Source organism: Bombus vosnesenskii, unplaced genomic scaffold (genome assembly GCF_011952255.1).
Source record: "Bombus vosnesenskii isolate JDL3184/JDL3185 unplaced genomic scaffold, Bvos_JDL3184-5_v1.1 scf7180000013264, whole genome shotgun sequence".
Lineage (NCBI taxonomy): Eukaryota > Metazoa > Arthropoda > Insecta > Hymenoptera > Apidae > Bombus > Bombus vosnesenskii.
Window position 1 is genome coordinate 1,311,716 of NW_022882924.1, and position 22,948 is coordinate 1,334,663.

The 22,948-nt window shown below is 35.8% G+C and overlaps 8 protein-coding genes across 11 annotated transcripts; 3 read left to right on the forward strand and 5 right to left on the reverse strand.

The window, feature by feature from the left end:
* Positions 1-96: 96 nt before the first annotated feature.
* On the reverse strand, positions 97-2,703 carry LOC117236335 (U4/U6 small nuclear ribonucleoprotein Prp4). 4 transcript variants are annotated; one of them, XM_033499188.1, is made up of 5 exons: positions 2,599-2,703; positions 1,491-2,045; positions 1,036-1,413; positions 752-965; positions 97-680 (listed from the first exon to the last, which is right to left on the reverse strand). In XM_033499188.1, exons 2-5 carry the CDS (start codon positions 2,014-2,016, stop codon positions 221-223), a joined length of 1,578 nt encoding a protein of 525 aa, XP_033355079.1. In that variant the 5' UTR covers positions 2,017-2,045; positions 2,599-2,703; the 3' UTR covers positions 97-220. The 4 variants fall into 4 exon arrangements, with proteins under 4 accessions (XP_033355079.1, XP_033355089.1, XP_033355071.1 ...); XM_033499198.1 differs by lacking the exon at positions 2,599-2,703 and adding an exon at positions 2,193-2,285; XM_033499180.1 differs by lacking the exon at positions 2,599-2,703 and adding an exon at positions 2,146-2,285.
* Positions 2,704-3,179: 476 nt separating this feature from the next.
* On the reverse strand, positions 3,180-3,857 carry LOC117236738 (histone H4). Its single transcript, XM_033499946.1, has one exon. The coding sequence runs from the start codon at positions 3,792-3,794 to the stop codon at positions 3,483-3,485; it is 312 nt and encodes a 103-aa protein (XP_033355837.1). The 5' UTR covers positions 3,795-3,857; the 3' UTR covers positions 3,180-3,482.
* Positions 3,858-6,327: 2,470 nt separating this feature from the next.
* LOC117236707 (histone H3) lies at positions 6,328-6,871 on the forward strand. Its single transcript, XM_033499884.1, has one exon. The coding sequence runs from the start codon at positions 6,372-6,374 to the stop codon at positions 6,780-6,782; it is 411 nt and encodes a 136-aa protein (XP_033355775.1). The 5' UTR covers positions 6,328-6,371; the 3' UTR covers positions 6,783-6,871.
* A 2,195-nt stretch (positions 6,872-9,066) lies between these two features.
* LOC117236701 (late histone H1-like) lies at positions 9,067-10,327 on the reverse strand. Its single transcript, XM_033499869.1, has 2 exons — positions 9,363-10,327; positions 9,067-9,282 (listed from the first exon to the last, which is right to left on the reverse strand). Exon 1 carries the CDS (start codon positions 10,227-10,229, stop codon positions 9,558-9,560), a length of 672 nt encoding a protein of 223 aa, XP_033355760.1. The 5' UTR covers positions 10,230-10,327; the 3' UTR covers positions 9,067-9,282; positions 9,363-9,557.
* A 2,522-nt stretch (positions 10,328-12,849) lies between these two features.
* Positions 12,850-13,719, reverse strand: LOC117236724 (histone H2B). The gene has a single exon (XM_033499920.1). The coding sequence runs from the start codon at positions 13,673-13,675 to the stop codon at positions 13,304-13,306; it is 372 nt and encodes a 123-aa protein (XP_033355811.1). The 5' UTR covers positions 13,676-13,719; the 3' UTR covers positions 12,850-13,303.
* A 157-nt stretch (positions 13,720-13,876) lies between these two features.
* On the forward strand, positions 13,877-14,332 carry LOC117236715 (histone H2A-like). Its single transcript, XM_033499911.1, has one exon. The coding sequence runs from the start codon at positions 13,937-13,939 to the stop codon at positions 14,309-14,311; it is 375 nt and encodes a 124-aa protein (XP_033355802.1). The 5' UTR covers positions 13,877-13,936; the 3' UTR covers positions 14,312-14,332.
* Positions 14,333-17,884: 3,552 nt separating this feature from the next.
* Positions 17,885-18,402, reverse strand: LOC117236709 (histone H3). Its single transcript, XM_033499900.1, has one exon. It carries the CDS (start codon positions 18,341-18,343, stop codon positions 17,933-17,935), a length of 411 nt encoding a protein of 136 aa, XP_033355791.1. The 5' UTR covers positions 18,344-18,402; the 3' UTR covers positions 17,885-17,932.
* A 1,916-nt stretch (positions 18,403-20,318) lies between these two features.
* Positions 20,319-20,974, forward strand: LOC117236733 (histone H4). Its single transcript, XM_033499933.1, has one exon. It carries the CDS (start codon positions 20,380-20,382, stop codon positions 20,689-20,691), a length of 312 nt encoding a protein of 103 aa, XP_033355824.1. The 5' UTR covers positions 20,319-20,379; the 3' UTR covers positions 20,692-20,974.
* The last annotated feature ends 1,974 nt before the right edge of the window (positions 20,975-22,948 follow it).

A 22,948-nucleotide genomic window follows, 5' to 3' on the forward strand; every position in this document is an offset into this window, starting at 1 on the left:
TTGTAAGATTACACTTTAGATTTAGACTGATTTAGATGACCACTATAATAATACTTTCTAAATGTGATTATAATATGATACTACTTGAGGAACAAATAATAAAAATATATGTTTATTACTTCTCTTATAGTACAAAAATGAAGTCTTCCTGTATGCGGCGATAAAGTAGTCTTCCTTAATTCGTTTGTTTCTAAATTATTCTTTATTCCATCAAGTCTTTTTACATGTTTTCTGGAGCCCACAATTTGAACGTTCGATCGTACGAACTAGTCCCGATGAATTTATGATCGGAAGAAATATCGACCGACATAACTTTACCATCGTGACCTGGTAACGTTTTAAGTGGTTGCCAGGTTTTATTTGACCATATTTTCGCAGTATTGTCGTACGATGCTGTGACTAGGTATTGTCCTTCTATCCTTTGGTATTTCACGTCTGATAGTAAATTTGTGTGCGCAGGTATCGTATACACGCAGGATCTCTTTCGTAAATCCCATATCTTAGAAGTATTATCTTCGCTCGCTGTTGCTATGTGAAATCCATTCGGGGAGAAATCGATACCAAAGATAGATTTCAAATGACCTTCCATAAACATAATGCACCGTCCTGTGCGAAGGTCCCACACTCGACCGAAAGAGTCATGACCTCCTGTGGCGCTTACACTACCGTCACCCTGAAAACTATAGACCAACATTGTTTTGAACACGCTGTTTTTTGTCATTGAAAATATATACAATTTTAGGTATGTTACCTAATACAATGCACAGCTCTGGCATGACCTTCCTGATGTAAGACTTCCGCTTGCTGTTCCAAGTCCCAAAGTCTCCAAGATGCATCATAGCAACATGTCCCAAGAAATCTACCAGACGGATGAAATGCTAGCCTTGAAACTCTGTGCGGTTCATGACCTTCGACTTCAGCTAAGGGTTCCTCCCCAGATCCACCACTCCACAACTTTACTGTTCCTATATACACAGTGAATATTAGAATAGTATTTACCATGTATATCATAAAATTTTGGTACAATAAATATACCATCCGAAGCGCAAGATGCTAACACACAAGTCTGTCCAGATTTTTCTCCTACCACCTCTTCAGTAATAGTAGCTTTTGGATGAAAAACAATGCAGCCAACATTACAAGTGTGTCCCTTAAGTGTTCTTAACAAAGTACAGTCAGGTACAGACCATATTTTACACAAGCCTGACCATGAAGCTGTAGCGAGCAATTTGGAATTTGGACTGAACTGACAGAAAGAAATTGGCCTCGTATCTCCAATTTGAGAACAGTAAATTGTCAAAGCTTGTAACTTTTTCAGAAGCTCTTGACGGCGTGCTGTACGCGTAGCTGTTGGCAACTCCAAATCCTGCCTTGCCTTACCCAATCTCGCCTTTGCTCTGGGCAATGAATACGCTATTGAATAAATAAAAATATCACACAGATAAACAATAAAAGACAAAAAGACTAGAAACAGTATATTTTAGGCTCACTAGCAATCCAAGAACGTGCTATTTGAAGTGAGTCTGGCCCTTCGTGATACCATGTTGTTTCTGTGTCTCTCTCAATTGGATGGGATGGTTTCTCCTCCTCTTCGTGTTTCTTTTTAATTGCATCTTCACCCAAATTAGCCAATAATTCCCTCAGTCTTGTTCTCCTATCTGCAGGTCCTTCACCAAAGAGACAAATAGGCTCATCCAATTGTCTCAAATTTTTCTTTACTTCGGAATCATCAGTGGACACGTTGATTTGACGAGCTTTCTTTCTACGTTCAAATTCTTCTAAGAGAGCTTGTCTATCTTTAGACATCTCATCTTCAAGTTCCATATATTCATTTGATATATGAATGTTTCCCAAAGTAGCTGTAGCACTGGCATTATCTCCCAAATTTGTGGTAGTCTTTTCTTCCTCGGAAGATTCAGCCACAGCAACCAATCTAGCACGCTCCGCTTCTTCGAGGGATCCATAATGAACAGTCTTTTGCTTCTTAACATAAACCAAATCTTCGTCATCTGACATTTTAGACAATTACTTATTATACGCAAAAGCTGTAGAAAACAATACAAAATTAATAATACTATATGGTTTCTTAACCTCGTAAAATGATTTAAATATAATCTACATTACACAAAAAGTGTACGAAATTACGTTTCTAAGGTATGATGTTCTATGTGGGTTAAACAGAAATTATATACCAGAATAAATGTAATAATAGCTAGAACTTATTAGCACCTATTAACTGTCAAGCAAGCAACACTGCATACTTAAAATGATTCAAACACGAACATATCCAAGATAGAAAACAACAATCGATAACATTTCTTTTCGTTCAAATCGACTTGTATCGAGATATCGATATTCAAATGATTGTAGCTTTCTCATTTTGCATTGTTAGTTACAAATTTATACATATAATTTATACACACATAGTCATAAATTTATATAAAATCTTGATAAAGAATAATGGGAATATAAGCGGGACATAACACATAAATGGGAATCTTTGAACTAACCTAAAATTTAAGAACAAATATTCTGATTGGTTGGACGCGTAGGGTATAAAATTATAAGAATACTTTATTTATAAATATTTATACTTACCTAAGTAATTCTGTGTAGTATAATGAGATCGTAAATTAAAGTACATATATATTAAATGACACAAACTGATGAACATATAAATAAAGACATAAAAAAGTCTCTCGGAAAAGCATAGGGACAAAGGATGGAACCGCGGGAAGTATTGCTCGTATCGCTCACCGACACGCCTTTGTATGTTTATTTGTATACGTGACACTGACAATTGTATAGAATCTATCAAAAACAACCAATCAAAACCACATTCTTTGCACATATTTTACATGTACTTTGAATCTCATAAAGAACATTTGTGAATTGGCATTAATTTATAAATATATAAATATTTGGTATATAAAATATATAAAATTATTTAATATATGAAATTTTATTATATATCTATTCTATAGTAAATTATATTATAAGATTATTAGATTATTAGAAAGGTTCCTAAAATTACGTTGTTCTAGAACCTACTACAGTTTTTAAACTAGATAACGCAAAAACCTTTTTCAATGTATTATAAAGGACACAATTCGGAATTGACATTGCATGGATTTTAACATGATTCGGGATTCGTATTTCTCTATAAAACCTGATTAGTCTTTTGAAATAACTACAATATTCAACTTTATAACCTCATTCAACCGTTTTCACTATGCATTATGTATAACTTCAGACAAAGGAACAAGCATTTGATATCTAAAAAGACAACTCCATGAAGGGTTGATAAGACATCTAAAACTTGGTGTAAACCTTGGTGTAAACATAGATTTATATGATGGGTCTTGCCTTTCATGATTACTTTATCGATTTACACGGTTCTTTGAAACAGAAAATTCCATCGTTGAAAATTTTGTTGGCCCTGAAAAGGGCCGTTTGTTCGTAGAAGGGCGCAGCAAGGGAAATTAACCACCAAAACCGTAAAGAGTTCTTCCTTGACGTTTCAAGGCGTAGACTACATCCATGGCCGTCACAGTTTTCCTCTTGGCGTGTTCAGTATAGGTTACGGCGTCTCGGATAACGTTTTCCAAGAACACCTTCAATACACCACGCGTTTCTTCGTAAATCAGTCCAGAAATACGCTTCACACCACCACGACGAGCAAGACGACGGATGGCTGGCTTGGTGATACCTTGGATGTTATCACGCAAAACCTTTCTATGACGCTTTGCTCCTCCTTTTCCCAATCCTTTTCCTCCCTTACCACGACCAGTCATTGTGCAACTCGATCAGTACCAGTGAAACAGCGACCACTAAGTGGATGCCTGATTCTCCTGGCACCGCGCTTTTATACTTACAGTTGCGCAATCCCCCTCCAGTCCGCGCTTGGCCAATCAAAGGCCTTGTTCTGGTAACAGCATCGCATACAGAGGGGAGCTACTTCGGTTAAAAGCCGCATATATTATATTGAATGTGAATTCAATTTTTAGAATTAAACTTCTCATCAATTTGTTGGTTTGTTGTAAAGTGACCAGTCTAAAATGATGAAACTCTAGAATGGAGACATCAGAGAATACGCACTCACATGATCCATGAGGATTACGACAGGGCAGGGACCAATAAGGCAGACAAAAGACTGTAATTGATAGGCCTGTAATTACCAGGAAGGAGTCTATCTTTACTTGGCTTCGGGATCGGAATGACCGTCGTGGCATCCCAACTGGTTGAAAAATACACCCTCCTTAGAGAGGCTCGGTAAATATAGTACACATACAATATCATCTGGTGAAAAACATGCGTCAAGAAGTTTCACGGGACAGTGTCAAAGCCAGCAGCTTTTTTTATGATTCAACTCGCTGAAGTGCTGAGCAACGATACGAGGGGAAATGAACCCAGTAGGCACGTCATAATGATTGAAAGAAGACCCATAGGTTTCCCGGATCATCAGTTAACTTACTGATGATTGAGAGATTCCTGAGGGAGAGTCCACCGCACAGCTATGAACATCGGTAAATAGTTTCGGTAAAAGAATGCTGGCGCGCAGATTACGCAGCGGAAGAATCAACGTTTTCGAAGTTTTGATTTTATGTAATACTGGCTAGAAAATATTACACTAAACTGAAGCGTTCTCCATTTTCTCCTTGATCTTGCGAGCCCTAAACGCTACAATTCTTCTTCTCATACCGCCAGCAAGAGACTTGTAAAAGTATTTGAAAACAGTGTCACTAGAACGCCACCACCTACGCCAAACTGGATTCCTAAATCTGTTGAACAAGGCCAGGTAATGAGGGCGGTGTCACCCCAAAAATGTTGCCTAAATAACTCACCTGATTCTTTTCCATAAACAATCAGCCTTTTTTAAGGCCAAAATTCTTTTCAAGTTTTCGACTCGTAAAATTATTATTCTATTGCTGCCATAAAATACAATCGTTCTCAACGAGAATTGATTGTAAATAGTCTACCAAATAAAAAAAAGAAGAAAAATAAAATACAATCTAAATCTTTATTATGTTTTATTCAAAATTATTGTCGTGAAAGTAGAAAATTTTATATGAATGTTTCCAAACTCCCAATAGATATCTCCCCCTATCTCTCTCATTTATCATATTAGAAGTGTGATTAAATTTCTTAAAAAAAGAGATCAATAGTGCTTATTGACGTAATAAATATGTAAATCGGATGGATGATATAGAATGTAATAATATAGTAATAAGTAATTTAAAATTTCTGTTTAAAAATCTAAATTCAGGTAGTTTAGATCAATTATGTTTTACGATTCATTTTTATTTTTTATGACGTCGATTTTATATAATTTAAAGTACACTGAAATATTTAGAATTTATGATTTTGCTGCAATATTATATTGTAATCAGAATTTGGAGTAAATATTGTACTTCGGTCCCCTACAGAGAACAGAACATCTGCGTCGAACATCTGCTCCACGTCCTTTGTATGCAAAATCCGGCTTTCACTGAATTTAATGGTTACTCTTTCCTAAAAAATCACCCTTTACTTCTATCCTAACCCTGGTAATATTTTTGTCTCGAAATTAGATTTAATTTTTAACGAAACTTAAAACATTGCTTTATCGTCAATTGCAGAAATGTGCCGTGTAAAAGAAGAAATATTCAGGCTTGAAATAATAAATAAAAAGTGAATAGACTGTGACTTCCGTCTGTGATCGTTGATTGTGGATTTTGTATCTTTGAACTAAACGTCATTTTGCATATTAAAACAATTGCTGAATAGCTGGAATGGATTGGAAGGATACTCTAACTCCATAATCATAAGTTTAGGCATTGAGGTTAAAATGATATTAGTTCTTATTGACTCTTATTACTTAAGGACGTAGAACGCTTCTTGAATATTTTCTATGTGGCTCTCCATCTTGTCTGCTACGTTGTCTGTAAGATCTTACTTGGTTATGGCATTTCCGCTCTGTTGTGTGAGAGGGGCTTCTTGAAGATATGGTTTTTTGGATATAACTATTTTGATTAAGTCACACGATTTCCTTTTGTACTAGGTATTTGTACCAATCTTATATCGAGCCTTAATGGTATTATCTATTCTTAAATATTTTCAAACTTGGACTCATTTGTTGCTAAAATTTCAAATCTATCACAGCCACAACTACATTTGCCTGAATATAAAAGAAATAAAACAGGCAGAAATAGAATAGAAGCTTTGTTGTGTTGACGGTCGCGTAGTTCCCCTTCCAGTGCGACGCTCGACCAATCAAAAGCCGGCAGCCGGTAGTTGCAACACATAAAAGTGGGAACTTCCAAGCGCGGAACGTATTCTACATTTTGTCACAACGGTGAACGTATCGCTGTATTTTCCGACTGTTTGAAAGGATGGCTCGTACCAAGCAGACTGCTCGTAAATCGACTGGTGGAAAGGCTCCACGTAAGCAATTGGCCACCAAGGCTGCTCGTAAGAGTGCACCGGCTACCGGTGGAGTGAAGAAACCTCATCGCTACAGGCCTGGAACTGTCGCTCTTCGTGAAATCCGAAGATACCAAAAGAGCACCGAACTGCTGATCAGGAAGTTACCATTCCAACGTCTGGTTCGTGAAATCGCTCAAGATTTCAAGACCGATTTGAGATTCCAGAGCTCCGCCGTCATGGCTTTGCAAGAAGCTAGCGAAGCTTACCTCGTTGGTCTTTTCGAAGATACCAACCTGTGCGCAATCCATGCTAAACGTGTTACCATTATGCCAAAAGACATTCAGTTGGCCCGCCGTATTCGAGGAGAGAGAGCCTAAACAGCCTATTTTTCTTCTTCTATAAACAATCGGCCCTTTTTAGGGCCAAAATTCTCTTCAATATAGGAACTTCAGGTTTTCGACTGCGATCTTAAGATAATCATTATTTTATTGCGTCGTGAAAAAGGTCTACATACAATTCCCGATACTTTGACCCGTTATTCTTAAAACTAACGGTATAAAATATACACGTGGCTTAAGATTTCTATAATTCGGGTGTTTAATTCTGCTTTTTCTAAAATTAAGATTCCGGACTTATGAATATTTATTATTTAATGAAATTTTCCACTAAATCTTTTAGGCGGACATGCTACTTTTTCCCACGACAGAGTGGGGAACATCTGTCGGGCAGCTGCCCCCTTTTGCGTTAGGTAACGTGTCCCTCCGTCGATGTTTGTCTATACCTTCTCTATCTAACATAACCTTTAGTCCTTTTTATAGATTCTTGAAATTTTTACGAATTCAGATGAAATAAAATGAATAAAAACACTGAGTTTTGCTTTGCATCACTTCCATGGCTTGTTTTTTGTCTGAGATTATGATGTTAGGCTCAGAAATACTTAATATATTATATCGATTTCAATTTGTATTATGAACAGTTACGAGGTACTTACGTTTGAAAATGTTTTGTAATCTGTAAAAAGACTATTTGTATTGATATTCCTTGATGTTTTTCGATGAGTCTGCTTCGATATTTAGCTAGCCATTTGAAACCGTTTTTAAACTAGAAAGTTTTGAACAGATAGCAATATGTAAGTACTTGTTCTCAGAAATAAGGACTGGTTTTTATGATATAGGCCAGGATTAAGTATGAGTCATCATATTTGATACAGTTTGTGATTGGTAAGGGATATGATAGTAGAAAAAAATTTAATGTATAGGCAGGCTAACCAAACTTCAATTATATAACCTAAACGACATCAAACTGTGAAATGAACATATAAGGAAAATATCGAAGAATTAAATTCCTAAGTTCAATTCCAAAATATATCTGTAGAATGCTTTTTTTTACTTATAGACCTTCAATTTTAGTACATTATCGAAGACAATGTAAATGCCCATTCCAATTCCTAAACATTAGCTCCACTACTTAACATCACAAGAAAGTTAGATTATAATCAAAAAATATTTATAAAAAAAATACAAAAGATAAGGCTCTTCTTAAAGAATGTTCGCGATAAGGTCTTGACTTGAGATATCACTGCATTAGACTAAATAAACCAAGAGAAGGATTGAGGAAGAGAAGGAGATTGAGAGAAGGTAGCACCGTATTCTGCATTACTTATGAAACCCATGACGGTAGCAAAAACATATATATTATAAATTATAAGAAAAGTCCATGGTATTCAAATAACCTCACAAAATGCGATTTCCATTTCATAATTAAAGAAAAGTTTTGTGATAATAATTAATATACAACGTAAATAATCGAACCTAAATACTCTATATTCAGTATGTGATTCATTTACGAATGACTCGAATGTTAAGTTGTAAATGCAATACGTGTTTTATGCTATACTCATTATATAGTCGGAAGAAGTCTCTTTTACTCACAAATCGTGTGAGAGCTTCTAGGTTTGACGATATGACAAGCATTCCCTGTTCATATCATCCAAAATGCATTCAGATTTTTTATAATCAATAAATATAAAAAGAATGATCAGTATATTATTCATGTCTAATATGCAATTATAGGTTATAAAGTTATGAATTAGCTTTCGACTTCTACAACTGTATATTAAAAAATGTATATTAAATGTATATTAAATGTATATTAAAAACTAAAAAATAGAGACAGAATCTACATAAGTCACTGATAAATATTTATTTTTGGAAAATACGTTTATATTTGCCTCATTGAAATGCAGTAAAAAGACTAAAATTATACAAATGAAATAATATTTGTATAAATCTAAAACATCCACTTTTACTATTCTTTGTAGCATAATCTAGATAAGATAATGCATCGCTTCAGAGTGCAGTTACATTTCACTCGTTCACCATGTTGATTGTATTTGTCTGAAAAAAATACAGACATCAGTCTTATCCGAATCATGTTTAAGGATTAGATAGTGTAATAAATAGCGTGAATCATTTATATATAAAAAGAACTTTTCTGTGTCTTATAAGTATCTAACATTAAATGATCGTGATTAGAAAATTTTTAAAATGTTCGATTGTTATAAATGTCATTGTCCATGGACAAAGGCTTAACGTCCTAGGGTAATATAATCTAGTGATTAGTTCCGTGTTATTTTTGATGAAAGAACCTGCTGGCTTCTACCTTAATATGCACATGGTGTGTCCACGTCTGCTGTTTTGGCGGGAATTGGTCGATAGCGTAGGGTAGAGAGGTTATGCAGCAGCGCTTCCCTGTTAGATTCCCTAGTACCTTGACCAATCATACAGCATGGTTGGAAACATAATGGTTTAAAACTCACTGCCTTTTTTGTACTTCTGGACAAAGGTCTAAACTTATGGTTACGTCTATAAGTTGTGTCTATAGAAGTTCGTGAAATATTAAGTATACGAAATTTCAATAATGTTTTCAAGAATCAATATATATCAATGAACACATACCGTTATGTACTTCTTTCTCGTATTTAAACCAATAAACAAAATAAAATTGTTTTTAACTGTGATAAAAACCTCGATTTGAATTTATGGGTATTTTGTTTCTAATGGATAGAAAACGGTGATTGTTCCTTGTAAAAAATATTTAGTGGCCCTGAAAAGGGCCATTTGGATTTGAAGGGCAACGTAGTTTGAAAATAATTATTTCTTTGCTGGGGATTTAACTGCTTTTGGTGCAGCTGCTTTCTTGGGTTTAGGTGTTTTAGTCTTGGCCGCTGGTGCTTTGGCGGTCTTCTTAGCTTTCGACATGCTCTTGGCTTCGCTAGCAGCTTTTGGTTTTGCAACGGCTACCTTGGATGCACTCTTCTTCGCTGGTGCCGGTTTCTTTTCAACTGCAGCTTTTTTGGGCGATGCCGGCTTCTTAGCAGGAGCAGTTTTCTTCGAGACGGTCTTCTTCTCGACAGATTGTACCTTTTTTGGTGCTGCCTTCTTGGCTGGATGAGGAACCTTCTTGGTCTTAGAAGTTTCACTTTTTCCAGTAGACAACTTGAAAGATCCAGACGCTCCTTTGCCTTTTGTTTGGACGACAGTTCCAGATGTCACAGCAGATTTCAAGTACCTCTTAATGAACGGAGCAAATTTCTCTCCGTCGACTTTGTAAGTGGAGGCAATGTATTTTTTGATAGCTTGGAGAGACGATCCTTTACGATCCTTCAACTCTTTAATGGCAGCGTTGACCATTTCCGAAGTTGGCGGATGAGACGCTTTTTCACGTTGCGATTTCGACTTACTTTTCGACGACTTCTTCGCTGGCGCAGATGGATTCTCGGCAGCCTCAACTGCGGTACTGTTAGAGTTCGCTTTGTCTTCCATTTTTGTGGAAATACTTCAACACAAACTAAATTGTTATACAAAGTGCCTGAAGGTATCTAAACCAACAATGCTGCTCTTGGTATGATAGTTAGCTTTCATGGCAGCGCGTGTTCTTTCTTAAGCGCGGACCATGGAGAGAGTCTCACCCAATATGTCGGATGCCGCGATTCCGTGACAGCGAAGAAGCGGTAAATATACCTTCACTTTCAACCTTTGTTTCTCCATATTATATGCATGTTAATGAACAATAGTTGCGCGAATATATAGCTACGTGTTTGTAGTTTTATTTGTTTATTAATTTTCGGCTGTATTTACTTGTTCAACTGAAATATTGCGCCGTTCGACGAAGTCCGTCTTTTCGGTGCGATAGGACATCGTATAGAAAAAGTTAAAAATCTAAACATTTACATGAAAATTGGCATAATACTTATATAGAAAATCATAAAAAAAGGACTGCTGCTAATTTATATTCAATTATTTTTATCCTACCTGTAATGGATCGTTAAAAAACTTGCTTGATATTCGATCGCTTAGTGATGTACAACGTGAACCGCGAATGTTCTATCGTTGGATTAATATCAATTCCCATGGATGTGTGAAATATTCGGTTTATATGCCTAGAATGAATTTTTATTGTATCTTTCATACTTTTAGTATCCTCAAATGAGGATTCACGACATTTGCCTTTATTTAACCTGTTTTATTTTGTATTCTTTCCTTGATGAGGATCGTGATAGCGTGTATAAGGAATCTACCATTCAATATGTGAGTTGCAAATATTAATATCAAAATATTTTCATGAAATCGTTTACTTTGCATTTATAATTCATTTTACTACAAATTAAGTTTCATCTGAAAAATTTAGTCACAATTTTATACGAAAACGTAACGGTTCTACATGGAATAACATTTTTTTCCTATAGAAAAGCATAAGTATTATTGTTTCATGTTGTATATTCTATATAATATATCTGCTATAAAAATGTTTCTACTTATGTAATAGTTCGATTAATATTTATTCAAGTATACTCTATGCATACATATATATATAAAATACATATATATATATATGTATTTTAAACATACTTAGCAAGTCTTGTCTCTTGCTTTATCACAGGATACTATACATAGTACATTACACAGAATACAAAAATCTTGAAGTTCTTTTGCATAAGCTTAACGATTTTTTGACAATTAACATCACGTTAAAAAAGCGAATAGTAACTACGTGATATTCATATGGTATCCATTGTTCTATGCTTTCAACTGCTAATATATTACTGAGAAAAATATGAGTATGTCAGCTACAATTTATCATAATATGTTTTACTTTGAACATTAACGAATGTTATTGCGTTAACAAACAACCCAGAACAACAATAAAGGTGTTTTCAAAAGTATTTTATTTATAAAACATGATAAGAAAGTTTATGATCGGAGTCAGAACTTGAGGGAGACATATAAACGACAAGACACGTCATCATTGATTCGTTTATTGCATTTCATGAAGAATTTTCTGCATTCTATCGTTTGGGAAAAGATAATACAACCCTAACGTGAGTATTTATTCATGCGTTAAATAACAGTAATAACAGTGTTGAATATTTAAGTGTTATTATTTCTTATTATTTATGCATTATCTTTCTGTACATCAGTTTGCCCGTTCATCAAAAAATTTAAGTATGGAGGGCACGCGAAAGGTTGTATGTTATGACATCTGGTGTAAGAAATTTCTACTTTGGTTGCCAAAATTTTGAAAAACAAATAACGCGTAACTGCAAGTGTACTAGTAATATAGGTTAAATAATATATATCTATCGTATAATTTCTTAAGCAATATATATTATTTAAAAATATTTCGTTGCTATATTCTTCCCTCAGAAATAGTCTTTTCTTAGGTGAGCCAATCAAATTTCGTATTGCCAAACGTCTGTGACTCCATCTATACGGAAGCCATTTCTATAATGGTTCATCAATGTTGTTTTCAAAATAAGTATTAATAGTAAATAAATGTCATCCATTAACTAAGAAATTTGTTACACGTGTCTCTTTTATAAACAACTAGCATTATCTACGAATATGACAATTTCCTGCGTAGGAAACTGTAATAAAATTAATAATTCCGAATATCATGTGATTTTCATATTTTTAACACGTTCGGTATGGTCGGTCTTTCGCTTCCGAAGATAACTATTGCGATTAAAGCACAGAAAAGATAGTCTTTTCTAATAATTTATAACATTGTTCTAAATAACGAATTAATCAACGTTTCTCTTTCCTCTTCATTAAAATAATTCTTACGTATGATTACTCCAAAAAGTTTTTGCTGTAAACTTTGTACAGCATAGGTAATGATCCCGTTAACGGATGTAAATAAAATGCATGCATATGCATGTATGTTATAATTTTTAGCATATCAAAGTAACATATAATAGTTGGGAGTAAGAAAATAGAATTCTAACCTAAAATTCGGGATTATAGTATACTGATTGTACTAGTAACACTGCCATTGAATTTATTTTTATTATAGCCAATTTAGTACTTTTATATTTCTGATAACTCTCTTATATTCTTATAACTATTGTCCGGAATTTTCTAATTTTTCTTAAAAACAAAAGTATTCAGGAGTAAAATATTTAGTAAATTTACATCATTGATCGCCACATTGAATGTTTCACAGATATGAACTGCGCAAGTCAAACAATCGCAAAACACCGCGGAAAACAATTAGAAAAATAACCTGCATATTTTCTACCCAGTTTTCATTACATTATTAAAGCTATGTGTGGCTGGAATACGAATGCAATCTTGCATTTGACAAATTCTAAGTTAAATACTATACAATCGTGAAATAGTTCCTTACTAAATTATTGGATAACAAATATATTTAGAAATAAAATGTATTAATGCTAGCTACTATATTCTATGTTGTATTGCAATATACACAATGACTCGAAACTCTATTATGGAAGGTATATCAAAATAATACAGCTATGAACAAAATTGTTTAACGTTATTATAAAATTGTTGGCCCTGAAAAGGGCCGATGATTATGTTTTAGGGTGCTGCAACGTTTACTTGGAGCTGGTATACTTAGTGACAGCTTTCGTGCCTTCAGAAACGGCGTGCTTAGCCAATTCACCAGGCAACAAAAGCCTGACAGCAGTTTGGATTTCCCGAGACGTGATGGTAGATCTCTTGTTGTAATGTGCCAAGCGTGAAGCTTCGGCAGCGATACGCTCAAAAACATCATTAACAAAGCTGTTCATGATGCTCATGGCTTTACTGGAAATACCAGTATCAGGATGGACCTGCTTCAACACTTTATAGATGTAGATGGCATAGCTTTCCTTCCTCCTCCTCTTCTTCTTCTTATCAGACTTACTGATATTTTTCTGAGCTTTGCCAGCTTTCTTCACAGCTTTTCCACTAGCCTTCGGTGGCATCTTCGAACTTGCTTTGTAGACTTCAAATACACTCGCTGAGACAATTTGAGACTGAATGTCGAACTCCGATCCTGGCTTCTTATATATCCAGAAACGGGACGGCAGCAGCGCACCAATGGCGTGCGAGCTCGCACGCCATTGGTCCGCTTGAGTTCATAACGGTCGGCCTAATAAAGGCAGAGCTGTAAAGAAAACGGAATATTTCTCTCTCACATCTGTTGGAGTGCATTTCTGATACTTACTCCAAGTTCAACGTAAAACATGTCTGGCCGCGGCAAAGGTGGAAAAGCCAAGGGAAAGGCAAAGTCTCGTTCGAACAGAGCTGGCCTGCAATTCCCTGTTGGTCGTATTCATAGGCTTCTTCGTAAAGGAAATTACGCCGAGCGCGTCGGTGCTGGGGCACCTGTATACTTGGCGGCCGTTATGGAATACTTGGCGGCTGAAGTACTAGAATTGGCGGGAAATGCCGCTCGTGATAACAAGAAGACGAGAATTATTCCACGGCATCTTCAGCTCGCCATCCGTAATGATGAAGAATTGAATAAATTGCTTTCTGGTGTTACCATCGCTCAAGGTGGTGTCTTACCGAATATCCAAGCAGTCCTGTTGCCTAAGAAGACTGAAAAGAAGGCTTAATAATATACACGTCATTATAAATGGCCCTTTTTAGGGCCACAAAATATTTCATTACGAAGGAATTCTTTTGTGTTTATAATTCAATAGAATGCGTCTAATGTTTAATATTTTTTTCATCTTACCATGAAGCAATCAGTAAAAGTACATAATTTAGAAGAAACTTTTTACCATAAATTTTGCTACACATATTGTGAGTGAAACAGCTAGAGAAATTCTCTTTTTATGTAAGATGTGTTCGAAAATTATGTTCAAGCGGGCACGAGGTGATCCATTATAAAATGATATAAAAGGAAATATTTTTTCATATGACAATTCGTTCACGAAGAAGTCAACTTTGAAAGCTTGTCATATGTAGTTGAACTTGGCTAACTATCGATCGAATATAGCTAAACACAATCAATAAGAGGTTATTCTACATATAAAAAGCACAAATTACAAACAATTTTTTTGTCTAAGAACATTTTCAAGAAACTGAATGGCATACTTTATAATACCCTTAACTTTTTTTTTTTTTTCTTTTTTTTTTTTTTTTTTTTTTTTTTGGTAGACTATTTACAATCAATTCTCATTGAGAATCATAAGTAAATTCTTTTGACGTGGTACTGTAACTTCAGAGTTTATAGTATGTTTGATTCTAGTTGAATCTAATGTACCCTTAAGGCTGAGGTCGCAAATCATACCATTTTATTTTTCTAAGACTCATAGTACAATTACAGGAAATCAAACGACCTTTAACCCTTAGAGTGCTATGGACGCTTATATGCGTCTGGCGAAAGCTATCGCTGTGGGCTAAGGACACATATATGTGTTTTCTGTAAGTGCCCGGCATGCACTAAGGACGCACATATGCGTTTGCCAATTTTTCTGAACACCTACGTAGATGTAATACTATTACGTTTGTGTAAGATAAATATAAATGCATTCCTTATATGTAATGCATATATTTTATATCAAAAATCTACTGCTTCGAAACAAAAATTTAGTGAATTTCATTTATCGTTGATAAGAGACATTTTACGAAAATATTTCCAACGTAGAAGCATGGTAGGAGGAGGAAAGAGAAAGTCTGAGGATTTACCATTTCGTCTAATTGATAGGCATTTTCCATCAAAATGCCCTAATCGTGTCGGCACAACACAATTATCAAGAAGAAAATGTGTTGTTTGTGTGAAAAATAAGAGAAGGAGCGACACGCGATACGAATGCAGAAAATGCGATGTCGGATAATTGTTTCGTAATTGTTTGTATCGATAATTGTTTTGAAATTTTTCACACACAATTGAAACTTGTGTTATATTTACTAAATTTAGTTTTCTAGTTTATTGTTTTCTAGTTTATTACCCAAATTCTAGTTTATTGCAAATTTCAATGTTTATAATAAATAATTAATACTAAAAAATAACGCTCTTGAATCATTTAATCTCGTGCAAAAGAATTACTATAACTTATTACGATTTGCGCTTTGAATAGTCAATCAACAGGGTTCAGTCTAGCGAAAAAATATTCCGTCCACAGCGATCGTCAGGGCTGGTGTAACATCAGTCTCATCTCAACCATGAGATAGCGACCCCGAGCTTTGGACTCCTTTGGACACATCACCACCTTATCGTCATAGCCTACACAGAAGGCTATGACACACCTTAGTCCACATCATAGATAAAGGCTTCGACTCCTGGCCTCCGAAGCATCATCGGCTACACAGGTAGCTATGACACATCTTAGTCCACATCATAGATAACACATCGACCCCCGACCTTCGGACACTTCTCCACACCATAACCTACACCTAGCTCCTCAACATCCTAAAACCAAAACATATATAAACCGAGACTTCACCCAGCTCGGGCAGTTCTTGTTCCTCTTCTAGTTGCTGTACTCATACAACCCCTATTCTCCGGTTCGGTGTTATTTTGTAAGTGTTAACATTTATAATAAAGTTTTATAAAGGAAAATTAGTAGTTGGGTTACGACTCAGCCTTCTTACTACCACCCAAGTACCAACTTACGTGACACTGGCGTCCGTACGGACCGCATAGGCCGCGAGTATTCAGCATTCTAAGGGACACTGTAAACCTTTTCCTGTCTCCTTATAATACTTTAAAAGATTTCACTTTTCTTATTACGTTCGTATTTAAAAACTACGATTCTAAAGCATCTTCAGTTCAAGAACCGTTCGTGCTATCGTTCGATAATCTAGTTTACTACATCGTTACCTATATGTTGGCTACATTCTCTATTTTATACTGTATATTTTAAAGCATGTCTTTGGCGTTTCTAGAAATTGTACGTTACGTCGAGAAAGGTAAAGAAAACAGCTTGAGATACAGTATATCATCTGAAAGTGAAGCTTAGGAACAGAAAATCGTAAAATCAGTCAATAATAAACTATGCACGAGAAGTATTCCAATTAGGAGATATTTATAGAATCTTAAGAAGGAACGGTAGTTAAAGTTGTGCGAAGCGAGATATTTTTTTTTTTATTTATTTGTTGAAATTACAATCAATTCTCGCGTTGAGAATTTTCAGTAATTTTTCTGGCGTGGCGCAGTGACATGGCTGTTTATTTACAATAAGTTAATACTTATTGTAGATAGGTATAATTTATAAGTATTATAAGTAAGTGCATATGCTTAATTTGGATAACTAAATGAATCTAGCGTTTAGGTCTAGCGGGTAGTGCCTCTTCAGCCTGCGAATCTGGTCCGTCGTATCAAGTAGTCCAGTGATTAGGGGGTTTCGGTGTTTGTTGACTCTTTTGCTATATCTGTCGCTATATTTTGCTATTTCCTCTTTGACTGTGGGTATCTTGAGGTCGCGATGGATGGTTTCGTTGGTAACATACCAAGGTGCGTCTATTAAGAATCTTAGCGTTTTCGACTGGAAGCGTTGTAGTATTTCGATGTTGGAGTTACTTGCTGTTCCCCATAGTTGAATTCCGTAGGTCCAGACAGGTTTTATTACGGTCTTGTAGAGGGTAAGACCTAAAACCTAACTGTGATTTTAAAAATTTTAGAAAGTTTAGGATGAGTAATAAATTATCCCTCAAGGAGTAGTAGTCACAGATGCAATGAATGCCTTGTTTCGTGCACAAAAGACGGACAGATGGGCAGATGTTCTGTTCTCTATAAGGAACCGTGCCTATTTCATATTCTAATAGTAGAATACTTCAGCATTAACTTAATATGCCTATTCCAAATTCTAGTTGTGAAATATTCCATTGAAAGAACTAAATTCTAAATGCTCCTGCACATATAAGTGCAATATTACTCTTTATATTACTTATATAATAAACTTATAGCAACCATGGTCAGAATCGATTATTGTTTTTCTCTTAATATCTAATCGCACTTCTGATGCGGTAAACGGAAAAGATAAGACGAGGTTCTGTTAAAAGCAATTCGTATGAAATTTCCTACTTTCACGACAATAACTTATGAATAGAATATAATAAAGTCCGACATGGTATCTTATGATAGTAATATAAAACTTTTAGAGAAGGAGAAAGTAGTAAAAATTTCACGAGTACAGTGGAAAATCGGAAGTATCCTGGAAAAGTTCCTATATTGAAAAGAATTTTGGCCCTAAAAAGGGCCGATTGTTTATAGAAGAAAAATAGGCTGTTTAGGCTCTCTCTCCTCGAATACGGCGGGCCAACTGAATGTCTTTTGGCATAATGGTAACACGTTTAGCATGGATTGCGCACAGGTTGGTATCTTCGAAAAGACCAACGAGGTAAGCTTCGCTAGCTTCTTGCAAAGCCATGACGGCGGAGCTCTGGAATCTCAAATCGGTCTTGAAATCTTGAGCGATTTCACGAACCAGACGTTGGAATGGTAACTTCCTGATCAGCAGTTCGGTGCTCTTTTGGTATCTTCGGATTTCACGAAGAGCGACAGTTCCAGGCCTGTAGCGATGAGGTTTCTTCACTCCACCGGTAGCCGGTGCACTCTTACGAGCAGCCTTGGTGGCCAATTGCTTACGTGGAGCCTTTCCACCAGTCGATTTACGAGCAGTCTGCTTGGTACGAGCCATCCTTTCAAACAGTCGGAAAATACAGCGATACGTTCACCGTTGTGACAAAATGTAGAATACGCTCCGCGCTTGGAAGTTCCCACTTTTATGTGTTGCAACTACCGGCTGCCGGCTTTTGATTGGTCGAGCGTCGCACTGGAAGGGGAACTACGCGACCGTCAACACAACAAAGCTTCTATTCTATTTCTGCCTGTTTTATTTCTTTTATATTCAGGCAAATGTAGTTGTGGCTGTGATAGATTTGAAATTTTAGCAACAAATGAGTCCAAGTTTGAAAATATTTAAGAATAGATAATACCATTAAGGCTCGATATAAGATTGGTACAAATACCTAGTACAGAAGGAAATCGTGTGACTTAATCAAAATAGTTATATCCAAAAAACCATACCTTCAAGAAGCCCCTCTCCCACAACAGAGCGGAAATGCCATAACCAAGTAAAATCTTACAGACAACGTAGCAGACAAGATAGAGAGCCACATAGAAAATATTCAAGAAGCGTTCTACGTCCTTAAGTAATAAGAGTCAATAAGAACTAATATCATTTTAACCTCAATGCCTAAACTTATGATTATGGAGTTAGAGTATCCTTCCAATCCATTCCAGCTATTCAGCAATTGTTTTAATATGCAAAATGACGTTTAGTTCAAAGATACAAAATCCACAATCAACGATCACAGACGGAAGTCACAGTCTATTCACTTTTTATTTATTATTTCAAGCCTGAATATTTCTTCTTTTACACGGTACATTTCTGCAATTGACGATAAAGCAATGTTTTAAGTTTCGTTAAAAATTAAATCTAATTTCGAGACAAAAATATTACCAGGGTTAGGATAGAAGTAAAGGGTGATTTTTTAGGAAAGAGTAACCATTAAATTCAGTGAAAGCCGGATTTTGCATACAAAGGACGTGGAGCAGATGTTCGACGCAGATGTTCTGTTCTCTGTAGGGGACCGAAGTACAATATTTACTCCAAATTCTTTTTTTTTTATTTATTTGTTGAAATTACAATCAATTCTCGTGTTGAGAAACCAAATTCTGATTACAATATAATATTGCAGCAAAATCATAAATTCTAAATATTTCAGTGTACTTTAAATTATATAAAATCGACGTCATAAAAAATAAAAATGAATCGTAAAACATAATTACATTCAGACAATTCTTTTGTAACGCTTTTCGCGACATGCGTTCTAGCGTTGTCGTGATGGAAGATAACGTCGTTCCTATTCACTAAACCAGGTCGTTTTTCAGCTAGTGCTTTCTTTAATTTTTCTAACTGAGTGCAATATTTGTCTGAATTAATGGTATCACCATTAGATAAAAGTTCAAAATAGAGTATTCCTTTATAATCCCACCATACACACAAAAGAACTTTACGTGGATGTAACCCTGGTTTTGCACAGCGTTGAGGTGGCTGATTTCGTTGGGATCAGCTACGTTCCAGTTCAGGGTTTTCGTAAAGTATCCTAAAGTAAAGTAAATTTCGTAAAGACTTTTCATCATCACTTATCAGGCGTTTAAGGATGCCTAAGCACTCAAATGTTCTAGCTTGACACCATCCCCATTTTTTTAAACACGTATGAATCGTTGTCTTAGGTATTTTCAGAACATTTGACATCTCTTGAACTGTCAAACTTCGTGATTTTTCAACAAGATCCCGAATTTTATCTTCGTCTGTCTGAGGAGGACGCCCGGAGCGCATTTTCTCCGTAAACAGCACATATGTTTTTCGTGGCGATTGTTACAGAACTTCCTTTCCGAAATTCATATAACATGAGATGTCGCAAATGGAAACGCATTTCACTCATGATTTTTTACAGCGACACGTTCTTCGTTATGATAAAATATAAAATACGCTTCGTGCTTGGAAGTTCCCATTTCTACCTGATGCAACTATCGGCTACCGGCTTTTGATTGGCCAAGCGCGGACTGGAGGGGGAATGCGCAACTGTAAGTATAAAAGCGCGGTGCCAGGAGAATCAAGCATCCACTTAGTGGTCGCTGTTTCACTGATACTGATCGAGTTACGCAATGACTGGCCGTGGTAAGGGAGGAAAAGGATTGGGAAAAGGAGGAGCAAAGCGTCATAGAAAGGTTTTGCGTGATAACATCCAAGGTATCACCAAGCCAGCCATCCGTCGTCTTGCTCGTCGTGGCGGTGTGAAGCGTATTTCTGGATTGATATACGAAGAAACGCGTGGTGTATTGAAGGTGTTCTTGGAAAACGTTATCCGAGATGCTGTAACCTACACTGAACACGCCAAGAGGAAAACTGTGACGGCTATGGACGTAGTCTACGCCTTAAAACGTCAAGGAAGAACTCTTTACGGGTTTGGTGGTTAATTTCTCTTGCCGCATTCACCTCCTCACAATCAAACGGCCCTTATCAGGGCCAACAATATTTACGACGATGGAATTTTCTGTTTCGAAGAACTTGCTGTGAAAATTGATAAAGCACTGATGAATTTCCAATCGCTCATCCTTACATATTGTACGCCCATTTTATGTGTCACAAGTTTTTAGTACTCTTTTGAAATGGCGGTATCTCTGAGATATATATAGTTTTATTGAATTATCTTTTGGAATCCATGCTTGTGTTGCGAATTAAATAAAAATGTTTCTTGGATTTGTATATGTGTAATAAAAAACCTAACCTATAAAACATACATACATACATACATACATGCAACTTTTCAAGTCGATAGTTTCCTAAGCTTATTGAAATTTAAAAATTATTTAAAAATGAAAAATTACGTAATTTTTTAATCCTAGACATTACCCTCTGGATTTAAATGTTAGATTCAACTAGAATCAAACATCGATAATCATTTATTATTCACGTTATAGTACCACGCCAGAATAATTTACTTATAATTCCCAATGAGAATTGATTGTAAGTTACTTCCAAATAAAAAAAAAGTTTCTCAATCCCAAAATATACGCTATTTCACGTTTGAGAAAGATTAAAAGTTTTCTTTACAGACTGTGTGTAGAAATCACTTTTCTGTTTCACTCATACACTATTGAACTGTTGTCAATCATAGAATATAAAAATATTTATATATCAGTTTATAAATAATATATATGCATGTACCGTTAATAGAGGAAGCGGGATACAAAATACACTTTAACAGAGAAATATGCATTTTTAACCCTTCCGCCACGAACGTCGCCTATAGGCGGCATCCGCGTGACGACCTGTGTGTACGAGCGTCGCCTATAGACGACGTCCGCGGAATACCACTTAACCATGAGCCCCGCGAAACGTATGAACGCTTTCCATCGCAATGCTCCGTTCAGTACCGCTATTCCGGTGGCACGGTGGCCCGTACAGCGGTGTCATTCCGACGGAGCACACTGCCGTAGCGAAAGGGTTAATATTGCTATGCACACGAAATGTTCTGTGTTTCTCGAAGATCGATAAAAACCTGAATATACGGGCAAAAAGTTCTCGATTGATGTTAAGTATATTTTCAGTGGGGATACCCTTTACTTCTAGCTTTAAAATAAGACGAATTTGTCAAATCCCACGCTAGCTTTGTACTCTTACGATGGTTATTGTTAGCTATGATAAAGACAAGTATTGAAACAAATAACAGGTTCATTCAAGAAATCACTGAGGAATGTTTTTAAATTAACATTCATAAAAATCTGGACAAATATAGAAAGCTTCTCAACGCGAGAATTGATTGTAATTTTAATAAATAAATAAATAAATAAAAAAAAAATAGAAAGTTAGTATATATATGTTGGAGGCATTTTGAGGCGTTCGATGAACCTTTATTTACTTTACCGTCGCGAATGTAGCCAATATTTATCAGTACGAATGTGGACACAACCAGAGGCTACGAGTAATGGTAGTAGGATGGTCGAGATGATGGTGACAACGAATTCAGGTTCGATAACAAATCCACGGTCCACGAGAGGACTAGTATCAACGTGCTACTCGATTCGGGTAACTTCCCGATAACTCAATCGGCAATTCGTCCAACGACTCACTAACAAACTAACTAACTCACTAACTAACTCCCTTAATCCAAAAGAGCCTGCCCTTATATACTCCTGTCCCCGTTTCTCGGGTTAAACTTTGTTTTTAAGGAGAGCCATATAATCATTTCATACCTCTGTCAGGTACATGTCCCTCCCGTGACCGTGGCTACATTCGGTGACCTGCCATGTCACTTCGAGCCCAAACCCATCGTCATAAAGTCAGATTGGGACATTAAGACTATTTCTTATTTTTATTACTTAAGGGCGGCTATAGTAAAAGTCTGGACTAGTGTATTGGGGTTTATTTATTTGTTGAAATTACAATCAATTCTCGCGTTGAGAATTTTCAGTAATGTTAAGTTAATCCCGTTAAGTTAATCAAAAATTTGAGAAGAATATTCAGTCCCATTTTTCAATTTGAAACACTGTCATTAATGCTTCAATGAGGAAGTAATTCTTTTACAAATATCCATTTAAAAAACTGCAAACCAAAACATGTAAACTTATTTCTAGCATTCATGATAGTTATTCTACAATAACAATTTTTCTGGAGAACAATACATATTTTATATTATATTTCTCATACATATTTTTTTTTTTTATTTATTTG